The 13,476-nt window shown below is 44.2% G+C and overlaps 1 protein-coding gene across 7 annotated transcripts in view; it reads right to left on the bottom strand.

Moving 5' to 3' along the window:
• The window catches only part of SLC4A10 (solute carrier family 4 member 10), a 292,827-nt gene that overhangs the window by 83,482 nt on the left and 195,869 nt on the right, over positions 1–13,476 (bottom strand). For all 7 annotated transcript variants that reach the window (XM_060257354.1, XM_060257358.1, XM_060257353.1 and 4 more), the window contains exon 6: positions 4,247–4,435. In XM_060257354.1, the coding sequence (XP_060113337.1) occupies positions 4,247–4,435 (189 nt within the window). The remainder of the gene's footprint in view (positions 1–4,246; positions 4,436–13,476) is intronic.

Here is a 13,476-nt window from a genome sequence, read left to right as displayed (position 1 = left end):
ATTATTCTTATGTAACTTGTTGTTACTACTTTGAATAGAAATTTGTAGGGTTGCCAGCTATGGGCTGGGAAATTTGGAGGGTGGAGTCTCAGGCAGGTGGGATTTGAGGTGTGATGTCATAGAGTTCACTCTCCAAAGCAGCCATTTTCTCCAGGGGAACTGATCTCTGTAGTATAATACAGGGAGATCTCCAGGCCTAAACTAGAGGCTGGCAACCCTAGAAATTTAGTTGGATCCAACCATCTTTTCTGCTAGTGATAAAAGGAAGAGGGAGTCTCTTTTCACTATCAAGAAGGCTATGCTAGCAATCATGGTATCTGTATGGAAAGAAGCTATATGAGATGGTAACACTGAGTGGAGAAGTAGGTAGGGTCCAGCCCACTGTTTTCTAAATGCAGGATGTCAATATTTTTAATTCTTGAAAGATGCAGTTTCTCTGCATGTTCTCACAAGTATATTATTACTACTTTGAAGTACACTAACTTATGCTGTTTCAGACCATTGGGCCATCAAGCTCAACACTGACCATTCTGATTGACTGTATTTCTCCAGAATCTCACATGAGCCAGCATGGCCTAGGGGCTAGAACATAGGATTAGGGCTGGGAAACCCAGGTTCAAACCCCATTTTTCCATGGAAGCTGATTGGGTGACATTGGGTCAATCACTTCTTCAACCCAGCATACCTCACAGGGTTGTTGTGAAGATAAAACAGAGGAGGGGATAACTATGTTGTAAGGTGCTCTGGATCCCCATTGGAGAGAAAACCAGGGTATAAGTATCAAAATGAATAAATAAAATAAAAATCATGCAGAGTTCTTTCCCAAGACCTTTTGCCCAAGATCCTTTAATTGGAAAAAGCCAATGATTTAACCATGATCCTTCTGTAGCATTTTGGCTCAGCATTTTGTAAACTGAGCTATAAGTTTGTACACTGTCTGATTTACTACTGGTAACATGAATCCCAAACTACTCTTAGCAAAAAAAGGTTATACTACTAAAGATTATTGTCCTTAGGAGGAGGGGGAGAATGAAATTAATCTAATTACCTAAAAGAAAGACTACTTTTTTTCTACAAAAAAGAGTGAGCTGTAATAAAAACTGTTAACAAATTTTTTAACATAATCTTTTTAATGGGATCATCTTACATTCATAGTTGTCTTCCTTTCAAATATTTGAAATGCTGACTCAGCTGAAATCTTCTGCCCTAAAATTGCCAACCAAATACGGTTGCTATAGGGTTGCCAGGTCTGACTCAAGAAATATCTGGACACTGTGGGGGTGGATCCAGGAGCAAGGTTCTGGCAAGCACGACTGAACTCCAAAGGAAGTTCTGGACATCACATTTAAAGGGACTGCACACCTTTTAAATGTCTTCCCTCCATTGGAAATAATGGAGAATATGGGCACCTATTGGGGGCTCACAGAATTGGACCCTCTGGTCCAATCATTTTAAAACGTGGAAGGTGTTTTGGGCATAGGCACCAGATGCTATGCTGAAAATTTGGTGCCTCTACCTCAAAAACAGGCACCTCGGAGTCCCAGATATCCACCGATCGATTCTCCATTATACACTATGGAAACTGGTCTCCATAGGATATAATGGAGTGCCCAGCAGACATTTTCCTTTCCCACCCCCCTCTCCACCTTCTGATAACCCTGATGCGGGGGGGGGCCTCCAAAATGGCCCTGGCCACGAGCAGGAGACCTATGCAGTTACCTAAACTCCTATCTGCAGTGAAATGCAGATAGATTTATTCCCTCAATAATAACTATGAAGCAATTGGGCATTTATCTGATAAACAGGTAAAGTAAAAATGGTAGAATGCCACAGCTTTAGAATACAAGGTTTCAGAAAAAAACATAAACTGAAATCTAGATTATTTTCCAATTAAGAAGATGCTAATAGTTTGTTCGTATTTTTGGATAGCATCAAAAAGGCAGTGCTGATTCTTACCATGTTTTACAATACTAAATTAAATCTGTTAATTCCTACTTCCGAACATAGGTTTATGTAGACCCCGAATACTACTCTAAAAAGATTGTCCACCCGTCCAAAACTTGTAACAGCATCTCTGCGTTGTGATTTCCAAGTGAATTCCCAAGAATCCACTATAAGAAAAATGATTATGAAACTGGAAATATTTGCTTTTCACTTAGTAAAGACAATAAGAATAACTACTCAAAAGTTTGCAATTGCATTGAAACCAGCACATAAAGTTTGGTGTATGTTAAGAATTCAGAATATGAACATGAAGTGTTTGTTTTTCCCATTATCACTGAAATAAGAGGTTTTAGGTGCCACATCAATAGCTCTGCAAAGACCATGAGCCACAACCTAAGAAGTTTCAGCTGCATTCCTTGAGCAGCTTACCTGTACTATGCCCATTGATTCCTGCTGACCTGAGGGTTTAGCCTTATTACCCCAGGATAAGCCCTAACAAATGTCTCTTGATTGAGCCTCTCAGAGTTAGGATAATTGGATTGGAAAGGTCAGTCCTTTTCCACCCCAATCCCAAAGTCCTGCTGTGCCAGCACTTAATTAGTTAGGAAATGCCATAAGCACAGCTATATTCGCATAACACTGCAAGATATGTATTTTAGGAATCCCTTCCTCACTACATCTCAAATACATAATGTTCTGCAATTTTTACTGATTAGGGTTTGTAGAATCTTTCGGGCTCAAGTGCCGTGTTCTACTGGAGAAAGTTTCTCTTCCAGACGTTTCGTTCTCAGCTGCGGAGAACATCCTCAGTGGCGTTGCAGCCGGAGCAGGCGCTCTGACCTTCTTGGCTGCTGTGCACTTGAGCCCGAAAGATTCTACAAACCCTAATGATGTTACCAGCCGTGAAAACCTGAAATCTTTGATAATTTTTACTGAAATTAATTTACAACCAATCAATAAAATACAGACAACTATAACACATACATAACCCAACCAGAAAGACAACTGACAGAAAAAGCCTACAATATACCCATGTGTACCTGGCAAGGGTCTTGAATACCCTATTGAATGTTTATAGGGCACCTTTCCAGGTTGGAAGGTTTCCTCAGTACCCTCATGAGAACCACTATGGTGTAGTGGCTAGAGTATTGGACTAGGACCTGGATTCATATCCCCACTCTGCCACGGATCCTCAATGGCTGACCTTGGGCCAAATATTCTCTCTCAGGCTAACCTACCTCACAGGGATGTTGTTATGAGAATAAAATGGAGGAGAGGAGAACAATTATGGGTACCCATTTGTGTGCATATAAAGTGCTGTCAAGGTGCTAACTTATAGTGACTCCAGCAAGGGGCTTTCAAAGCAAGCGAGAAGCAGAGGTGATTTGCCATTGCCTTCCTCTGTAGGGTCTTCCTTGATGGATTTCCAACCAAGTGTCTACCTTCCTTAGCTTCTGAGATCTGATGGGATCAGGCTACACCATGACTCCTTCCCTCCCATCCAACTGCAGAGACATGAAAATAGATGATACCTCATAATTCCAGGACCATCATGGCCAAGTTATGTCTCATAGTTTTGACTTACTGAAGTGAAAGGATCATAATCTGTTCTCTCAAGCTAGGGTTGCCAGGTCCCTCCTGACCACCAGGGGGGGATGGAGGGGTTGGGTTGCCAGATCCAGGTTAGGAAACTCTTGGAGATTTGGGGATAGAGCCAGAGTTTTGTTTGTAGAAAAAGCCCAGCAGGAACTCATATTAGGCTACCCCCCCCCACCCCTGATGTCACCATTATTTCACACAGGGCTCTTTTTTTGGTAGAAAAAGTCCAGCAGGAACTCATTTGATTACTAGGCTACACCCCCTAATGCCAAGCCAGCTGGAACTGAGTTCCTGTGCATTCCTGCTCAAAAAAAGCCCTGGATAGAGCCTAGAGAGGACAAAGACCTCAGTGGGGTACAATGCCATAGAGCCCACCTCCAACACATTAATTTTCTTCAGGGAAACTAATCTCCACAATGAGGAGATGAGCTGTAATTCCAGAGGATCCCCAGGTCCCAGCTGGAGACTAGCATCCCCAACTCCAGCTGATCTTGATTGGCCAAGAGAAAATGCAGAGAAACATGCGCTCTGCTGTGATGTGAGGTAATATACAATGTTAAGTGCAGTGTTCCCGCAATGCTGTTATGCCATTGGCACAGGAGGATGCCAACCACTTTGCTTCTTACAACCAAATGCCTTGTTTATTTAACACATAGGTAATGAAAGATTTTAAAACCCTTACAAAATAGTATTGACACTTTACCATTTTTGTCCATGGAATGAGGTTCAGATTGTTTCTTGCCAATATCAGCAAAGGACCTCACTATGGGGATCCTGTTGCTTAGCTTCTTCTGGTTCTGGTGATGGTGCTGTTTGAGCAACGCTTCGTGTACTCTGTGACGAACATCTTCACTGAGCTGTCCTGAGCCTACTTGTTGATCGAGGATCATGTCTGAAAGATGAACGACAACCGCCATAAGGCGTTAAGATCTCCATTACCCAATTATAAACACTATCATTAGCCAATCATAAAAAAATCCCTAGCCAATATCACTGTTGAATACTTAGCTCAAACATTTAAACAATATTGATGGTCCACGGATTACTTCACCAGCCTGTTAGAGAAGTAGAAGATGAGGTGCTTTTTCACGCAAAGGGATCTCTGAGTGGCCTTCACAACTCAAAGGCATCTCTGAGCAGCTTACAATAATCTTCTCTTCCTCTTTCCACAACAGAGACCCTGTGGGCTGAAAAAGCTCTGAAAGAGCTGTGACTGACCCCAGGTCACCCAGTTGGCTTTATGTGGAGTGGGGAATCAAACCCAGTTCCCAATATTAGAGTGCACCACTCTTAACCACTACACCAAACTAGCTCTCAGTAAGAGTGCTGTGATTATGTTTACTGAGAAAATGTTATACTGCCTCTCCTGTTCAAAGAGACTCACAAACATGATAAAAACTGTATTAATAGCATAAACATGATTAAAAACAAATGATAAAGAAACCCAGCCATAAGAGACATCCAGTCAGAGCATAAAAAATGATACAATTCATTGGTTATCCCACAATAATAATAATAATAATAATAATAATATTTTATTTTTATATCCCGCCCTCCCCGCTAGGCGGGCTCAGGGCGGCTAACAGGCACGGGAGTCTCATGATTCACATTAAACAATAATAGACATGGGAGTCCCGTGATTCATAAAACATAACAATTTAAACATTAATTACAATAAATTATTTAAAATACATAAAAACATATAAACATATAAGATATAAAAATAGGTGCTAAAATGATGTATTTAAGATGGCTAAATGTCTATTCATTCATTAATCAGGTTCTGTCTTAGTTACCACATGGTGACTCAAATGCTAACTGAAAAAGAAATGTTTTGCAAGCCCTGCGGAATTGGTTCAGGTCCCGCAGGGCTCGCACCATCTCTGGGAGATCATTCCACCAGCGAGGGGCTATCACCGAGAAGGCCTGCTCCCTAGTGGCCTTCAACCTAGCTTCTCTTGGCCCAGGGATTGTTAATAAGTTCTGAGAACCAGACCTCAGTGCTCTCCGGGGTACATATGGGGAGAGGCGGTCCTTTAGGTAGGCAGGTCCTCGGCCATATAGGGCTTTAAAGGTAATAACCAGCACCTTATAGCGAACACGGTAGACAACCGGCAGCCAGTGCAGATTGCGCAGCCCAGGCCGTGCAGGCTCCCACCGTGGTAGTCCCTCCAACAGCCTGGCCGCCGCGTTCTGGACTACCTGGAGTCTCCGTGTTCGGTACAAGGGCAGCCCCATGTAGAGGGCATTGCAGTAGTCTAACCTCGAAGTGACCGTTGCGTGGATCACAGTTGCCAGGTCGGCGCGTTCCAGGAAGGGGGCCAACTGCCTCGCCCTCTTGAGATAGAAGAAGGCGGATCTAGCAGTGGCAGCTACTTAGGCCTCCATTGATAGGGAGGACTCCAGTAGCACCCCCAGGCTCTTGACTTTGCGCACCGGTACCAGTGGCACACCGTCAAAGGCCGGTAAAGTAGTCTCCCCTCCCGGTCCGCCACGGCCCACGCAAAGGACCTCAGTCTTCGCCGGATTCAACTTCAGCCCGCTCAGCCTGAGCCAGTCAGCCACGGCTTGTAGTGCCCGGTCCAAATTTGCTGGGACATCACCAGCCCGGTCGTCCATCAATAGATAGAGCTGGGTGTCATCTGCATATTGATGGCAACCCAGCCCATACCTCCGTGCAATTTGGGCAAGGGGGCGCATAAAGATGTTAAACAGCATCAGGGAGAGGACTGCCCCCTGAGGCACTCCGCAATGGAGTGGATACCTCTGAGACAGTTCCCCCCCGATTGCCACCCTTTGTCCCCGACCCTCAAGAAAGGAGGAGAGCCACTGTAAGGCTAGCCCCCGAATTCCTGCGTCGGCGAGGCGGCGGGTCAGCAGCCGGTGGTCAACCATATCGAACGCCGCCGATAGGTCTAACAACAGCAGTACTGCCGAGCCGCCTCGATCCAGTTGCCGTTGGAGGTCATCCATGAGGGCGACCAGGACTGTTTCTGTCCCATGGCCCGGGCGAAAGCCAGACTGGCATGGGTCTAGGACGGAAGCGTCCTCCAGAAATTCCTGTAACTGCACCGCCACGGCCCTCTCGATAATTTTGCCTAAAAAGGGCAAGTTTGAGACCGGCCGGTAATGTGCCAATTCGGCCGGGTCTGATGACGGTTTTTTCAGGAGAGGGCGGACCAGTGCCTCTTTCAGAGGTGTTGGAAAAACACCTTCTGAAAGGGATCGATTTATAATATCCCGTATAGGATATCTTAGTTCCTCCTGGCAGGCCTTAATTAGCCAGGAGGGGCAAGGGTCCAGATCGCAAGTCGTGGAACGTGCAGTGGCAAGAATTCTGTCGACTTCCTCCAAGCTGAGCGGGTCGAAGCAATCCAGAGTTGAATCAGAAGACACGCATTGGGCTTCGAGTCCACTTACTGCCTCCAAATTGGCGGGGCAGTCCTGGCGGAGCGATTGGACCTTATCCGCAAAGAATTTCGCGAAGGCCTCGCAGCCAATTTCCAATTCCTTAGCTTTAGAATTGCCCTGAGGCAATGTAGTCAGATTCCGAATTATTCTAAATAATTGGGCTGGGCGCGAATTTGCGGATGCAATCCTAGCCGCAAAGTATGTTTTCTTTGCGGCCTTGATTGCCATCTCATAGGACTTCATAAACTTCCTATAAGATGTTCTAGTCGCCTCGTCACGAGTGCGTCGCCATTGCCTCTCTAGCCGTCTAAGGCCTTGTTTCAGCTGGCGTAATTCCGGGGTATACCACGGAGCCAGCTTGATCCGAGGTCGCAGAGGGCGCCGAGGTGCGATCTCCTCAATGGCCCTAGAGAGCCGGCTATTCCAGGTCTCAATCAGGCCATCAAGGGAGCCGCCAGAGGGCCAGGAGTCCCGCAGAGCCATCTGGAACCGTTCCGGGTCCATTTGACTCCGCGGGCGAGCCATAATCGGCTCCTCGCCTTGGTCTGTAGTAGTCACAACTGGAGCAGTCCAAGTTGAAATCTCCACTCAGCCAAGTTTTCACTGGGCAGTTTTTCTCTCTCAGCCTAACATACCACACAGGTTTGTTGTAAAGATAAAAGTATAGAGAGCAGAATGACATATGATGCCCTGAGCATCTTAGAGGAAGAGCAGGAGACAGAGATGATATGAAATAGATCAGGAGTCCAGTTGTGCCTTGAAGACTAACGCAACTTATTGCAGCGTAAACTTTCATGATGAGACAAAGCATGAAGTGTTCATCCATTAGGCAGATTCATTTATGTTAGAAGCTACAAACAGGAAAGTTTGAGAGGAGAAAGCTATTACAAAGAGAGAAGCCATTTTCAGACAAGATCCAATGAAAACCCCTAATAAGAGTCAGTGAGGACCACTCCTAACTGATGAGTTGGAGGTGCAGTGAGAACATAAAGAGTTGCTGGTATGAGTGATCATATAAAGGGTTGCAGGTCATGAATTGTGGCATGAACAGTCACACATAACCTGTTGCCCTCATATATAAACTACTGCTGTCTTCCACCAGCAAGCGAAAACTTGGTTTGTTTCATATGGCATTTCTTCAGTGATTTCTCCTTCCTAACCTAATTTCTGTTGTTATGCCTTGTATGTAATTTAATTGTTTTAGTTGTTTTAATGATGTGTGTTGGGGGGTAAATTTTAATATGCGAATTTATCATGTATGTTTCAAATTGTTAGTTGCTTTGGTGGCTTGTGAAACCACAGAAAGGTGGAATATAAATTTTGTAAATAAAATGTAACATCCAGATTATTTCACACATCAGATTTATCAGGTCATTCATTGTGAACTGCCAGCTGTTACATACAAGATATCTTACATAACAACCAATCCAGAGCTGGAAGTTTCAAAGTCTAGTGGAAATAACTGGTTCATTGAAAGGGGGGGGGGGGGGTTGATTTTAATGGTTTTATAATATAATTTTATTTTGTATGTTCTAAATTGTTAGCCACTTGTCAAACCTTGTAAGGGTGGAAAGACAGAATACAACTGTTGTTGATGATGACGATGGTGATGGTGACCATGACAATTATAGGCATCAGCAAAACTGTGATGACATTTATCAAAAATGCCCATAAGTAAATGGAACACTAGGTTGTCTGAATGGAGAAGAAATATCAAATGAGAAATTTTCCAAGCAGACTCAATATCATTCTGCCCTTTCTCCTTGTCCTAATACCACTTACCATAATTCTCAACAGCATGGGCCTAAGATACCAATATTCAAAGACAGGCCCAAGAGTTGAGAGTGAGCAGTGAAGTGGCCAAGTTTGCGGACGACACAAAATTGTTCAGGGTGGTGAGAACCAGAGAGGATTGTGAGGAACTCCAAAGGGATCTGTTGAGGCTGGGTGAGTGGGCGTCAACGTGGCAGATGCGGTTCAATGTGGCCAAGTGCAAAGTAATGCACATTGGGGCCAAGAATCCCAGCTACAAATACAAGTTGATGGGGTGTGAACTGGCAGAGACTGACCATGAGAAAGATCTTGGGGTTGTGGTAGATAATTCACTGAAAATGTCAAGACAGTGTGCGTTTGCAATAAAAAAGGCCAACGCCATGCTGGGAATTATTAGGAAGGGAATTGAAAACAAATCAGCCAGTATCATAATGCCCCTGTATAAATCGATGGTGCGGTCTCATTTGGAGTACTGTGTGCAGTTCTGATTGCCGCACCTCAAAAAGGATATTATAGCATTGGAGAAAGTCCAGAAAAGGGCAACTAGAATGATTAAAGGGCTGGAACACTTTCCCTATGAAGAAAGGTTGAAACGCTTAGGGCTCTTTAGCTTGGAGAAACGTCGACTGCGGGGTGACATGATAGAGGTTTACAAGATAATGCATGGGATGGAGAAAGTAGAGAAAGAAATACTTTTCTCCCTTTCTCACAATACAAGAATTCGTGGGCATTCGATGAAATTGCTGAGCAGAAAGGTTAAAACGGATAAAAGGAAGTACTTCTTCACCCAAAGGGTGATTAACATGTGGAATTCACTGCCACAGGAGGTGGTGGCGGCCACAAGCATAGCCACCTTCAAAAGGAGGTTAGATAAAAATATGGAGCAGAGGTCCATCAGTGGCTATTAGCCACAGTGTGTGTGTGTGTGTGTATATATATATATATATATATATATATATATATATATATATATATATATATATATATATGGATGATTTGAAAATGTATGAAAATTCCTCATCAGTGATAGATTCTTTACTAAATATTGTTTTAATATTCAACAAAGATCTAGTGAAGATCACTGAACAAGAAGAAATCAAGATGCCAAACATCAACATCAAAACACTGGGCTTTGAAGGAAACTATAGATATCTTGGAATTTTGGAAGCTGGCAACAACATGCCATTGCTTGGAAAACTACAACCAAGGCGTATTACCATATTGTGAACAAAAGATATTGTGAACAAAATTAAATGGAGGCAATGCAGTAAAAGCAATCAACACACGGGCAGTCCCAGTTCTAGGGATACACAGGTGACATTATCAGTTGGAAACAAGGACTGGGGTTAGAAGGCAGGCTTAATGCATTTTGGTTGCACCCATCATTTGATCTTCTTTTTTTTTTTTTGCTGGAGAGTTTTGCCTAAACATCTAACCTTAACCTGCTGCTCCATGTACTCGCCCCGTGGTTGACCATTAAGATTATGGCTGCATGGTAACCACTGAGAGGGTGGTCAGGTGGCATTCTTTTTTATTCTTTCTTTTTCTTTCATGCATGTGTCAAGCATGCGGGTTCAATGACGAGTCGAAGTTGATGCAAAGACTGCGTTTATTGATAGACCGATACTTGAGAAGAATAAAGCTGATACATTGATACAATACTTTTAAGGCTTACTTCAAAGGGATTCCAAGGGATGGGGTTGCAGGGTAGCATTCACACATAAACTATCATAAATGTCTAGGTTCCCATAACGTTATCAGGACTTCGTCCTTGCTTTCTCCAGATGGCCTATACTCCCTTCACGGGGTGTATGAGAAGGTGCTGATTACTTGGTTTCAATTCTCACTACTTCTAATTGCTAGCCATAAAGCGGGACAGCGGGGAAGGGAAAGAATAACAAGGCAACAAGGTTGAGCCCTCCATGACACTTTCCAGACCAGGCTTAAACAGGACTCTAAAACAATCAATTAACAATGGAATTTTACCATGCTTGACAGCATGCACATCAGCGCATATCTGAAGCGCCAGCTCCTTCTTGACAGCTCCATAATTCCTCCACCAAGTACTATGATTATTGGTTCCTTTACAACTGTATTTCTCCACCAGAAATGACGCCCTTTCCCACCTGATCTTACTCCCTTTCCCACTCATTTCACAGGGAAGTTTCCCCTTCTTCTCTCCCCACAGAGCCTTCTCGCCAGAGCAATATTATGAAGTGGCTTTGGGTAAAGTTCTGGGAGTGGAATTGTGGTCGCTGATATGGGAGTCTAAGTAGGGATTATTTCCAGCACCATTCCACCCCAAGAAATGGCAGAAAGCGTCATTTTTCTCAAATTTGTTGCTCTAAAAAAACACCCACCCAATGGGCTCCCATCCACAACAAAATATTGTGCAAGCAGTGATTCAAAACCCTAGCATGAAGATCCAGTGACAGGCACATCGCTAAATGCTTTTTTTGGTAAAGGATGAAAATGGAAGGGAAGGTTCAGAATTCCTATACAGCTTGAGACCATGATGGAGAAGTCAGACATCCAGAATGCAGGGTGAAACCGCTGACATCCTTAAACCTTGGCATTTCCCTGGTTTTGAAAAACACTCAAATTGGGGGGGGGGAGGTGACAACTGCAGGATGAGATAGGTCCCACTGATCATGCATTTAAAGATCATGCATTAATGTCTCGATTGTGCATTTTAAATCTGCAGTGTAACATTAGCTACAGCGTATCAAACAGCTTGTCTCACTGAGACCAAGGGGAAGCTGAAACAACAGATCACAAAATACTGTTAAAATTCTAGATATTTGGGGGGAAATGACAGGATCTTCCCTGACAAGAGTAAAGCTTAAAAACAAAAGGAAAGATTCACAAGAAGCAATCTTAAGCAGGTCTACTTAGAACCGCACTATGCAATAAGCATTACTCCCACGGAGTCCTTAGGCTCTGCAGCCATTCTAAGCCCACTGAGACAGTACTAACTGAGCATTAAGCATCTCTGCATATTCATTAAAAACCATGCCCTACTGAAGCTGTGACACAACTAGTCAGTCACGATCTCTGTGTGAAGACTATTAACATAACTCACGAAAGTCTACTCAACTCAACCTCATGGTAAGAGCAGTCATGAAACAAGAGGCTCACACAGTCAAACTGATTTTAATTTTGTATGTCAAAAGCAGAGAAGATGAGTCAAGCTTTTGATACTCGTCAATAGTAAGGAAACAGGGATGAAATCCAAACAGGTACGAAAAGAAAAAAAAAAACCTGGAAAATTTTAGATGCATGAAGAACAAATCATCTGCTTGCAAAGAACTGCTCATGTTTTGGGAGGTGTTTTATTGAGAGCGGTTTTTATTGCCTTCCACTGCACCCCAGCCAGGTCATTCTATCAGCTCTTGATGGGGCACCACTGATACTGGTGCCATCCGTTAACAGCCTGGTCATGACACTGGATACCTCCCACTTGATGGAGGCAGAGGTCATGCACATTGCCAAGGTGGCATTTTTCCATCTCTGCCAAGCTCGGCAGCTAACTCCACTCCTGTCACATCCTGACCTAGCCACAGTAATCCACGCAACAGTCACCTCCAGACTAGACTACTGTAACTCGCTCTATGTTGGCCTATCCTTGAGAATGACCCGGAAACTCCAACTGGTCCAGAATGTGGCGGTGCAAGTCCTGACAGAAATGCCATGGACAGCCAGGGCTTTTTTTTTGTAGCAGGAACTCCTTTGCATATAAGGCCACCCACCCAGATGTAGCCAATCCTCCTGGAGCTTACAGTAGGCCCTGTACTAAGAGCCCTGTAAGCTCTTGGAGGATTGGCTACATCAGGGCTGTGTGGCCTAATATGCAAAGGAGTTCCCGCTACAAAAAAAGCCCAGTGGACACTACATATTCAACTAGTGATGTGCCAGCTACACTGTCTCCCAGTAGAGTACCAAGTCAGATTCAAGGTTCTTGTTTTGACCTTTAAGGCCCTGAGCAATCTGGACCAATGTATCTGCAGAACTATCTCTTCCAGTATGTCCCTGGAAGAGCACTGCATTGTACTGGTAACAATGTTCTGGTGATCTCTGGCCCTAGGGAGGTCCTGCTGTCCTCAACCAGGGTCAGGGCCTTCTTGGTCCTGGCCCCGACCTGGTGGAACTCTCTGCCAGATGACATCAGGGCCCTGTGGGACTTTATGCAATCCCACAGGGCCTGTAAGGCAGAGATGTTCTGCCAGGCTTTTGGTTGAGGGCAGCAACAGTTGGTCATCAGCTGGCACTTTCCTCTTCCGTCACAGACACTTTGCAAATCCCCTCCCCCACCCCACCCCAGCATGATATCCTGGTAGTTCAAAATGTAGAAAAAATTATAGGGCGCTGCAATTTTTATAATTTTAACTAATCTGTGTTGTTTTTAACTTGTACACTGTTTTTAATGTACGTTGTACATCGTCAAGAGCCTGGTGCAAACCGAGACAGGGTGATTAATTAAATCGAATCAACGACGACAACATTCCTTGGAGGTCTCCCATCCAAGTACTTGCCAAGGTCGGCCTTGTTTAGCTTGTTTAGATTGGGCTTGCCTGGAATATCCAGATTGGGGGCCCCTCCCCATTTTCATGCCATTTTTTTCCCATGCTGGCTAGAGCTGAGTAGTGGCAGGGAGCGCCCACTCGGGGCAGGGGATCTTCCAGTCCCAGCAGTGGCCTTGCAGCCCTGTTTTTTTTTTTTTTTGTGGGGGGGATGTGTGAAGGAGAATCT

This window comes from Heteronotia binoei, chromosome 16 (assembly GCF_032191835.1).
Source record: "Heteronotia binoei isolate CCM8104 ecotype False Entrance Well chromosome 16, APGP_CSIRO_Hbin_v1, whole genome shotgun sequence".
NCBI classification, from domain to species: Eukaryota; Metazoa; Chordata; class Lepidosauria; order Squamata; family Gekkonidae; genus Heteronotia; species Heteronotia binoei.
Note: the sequence above shows the minus strand (reverse complement) of the source record. Positions and strands in the feature narration are given on the sequence as shown.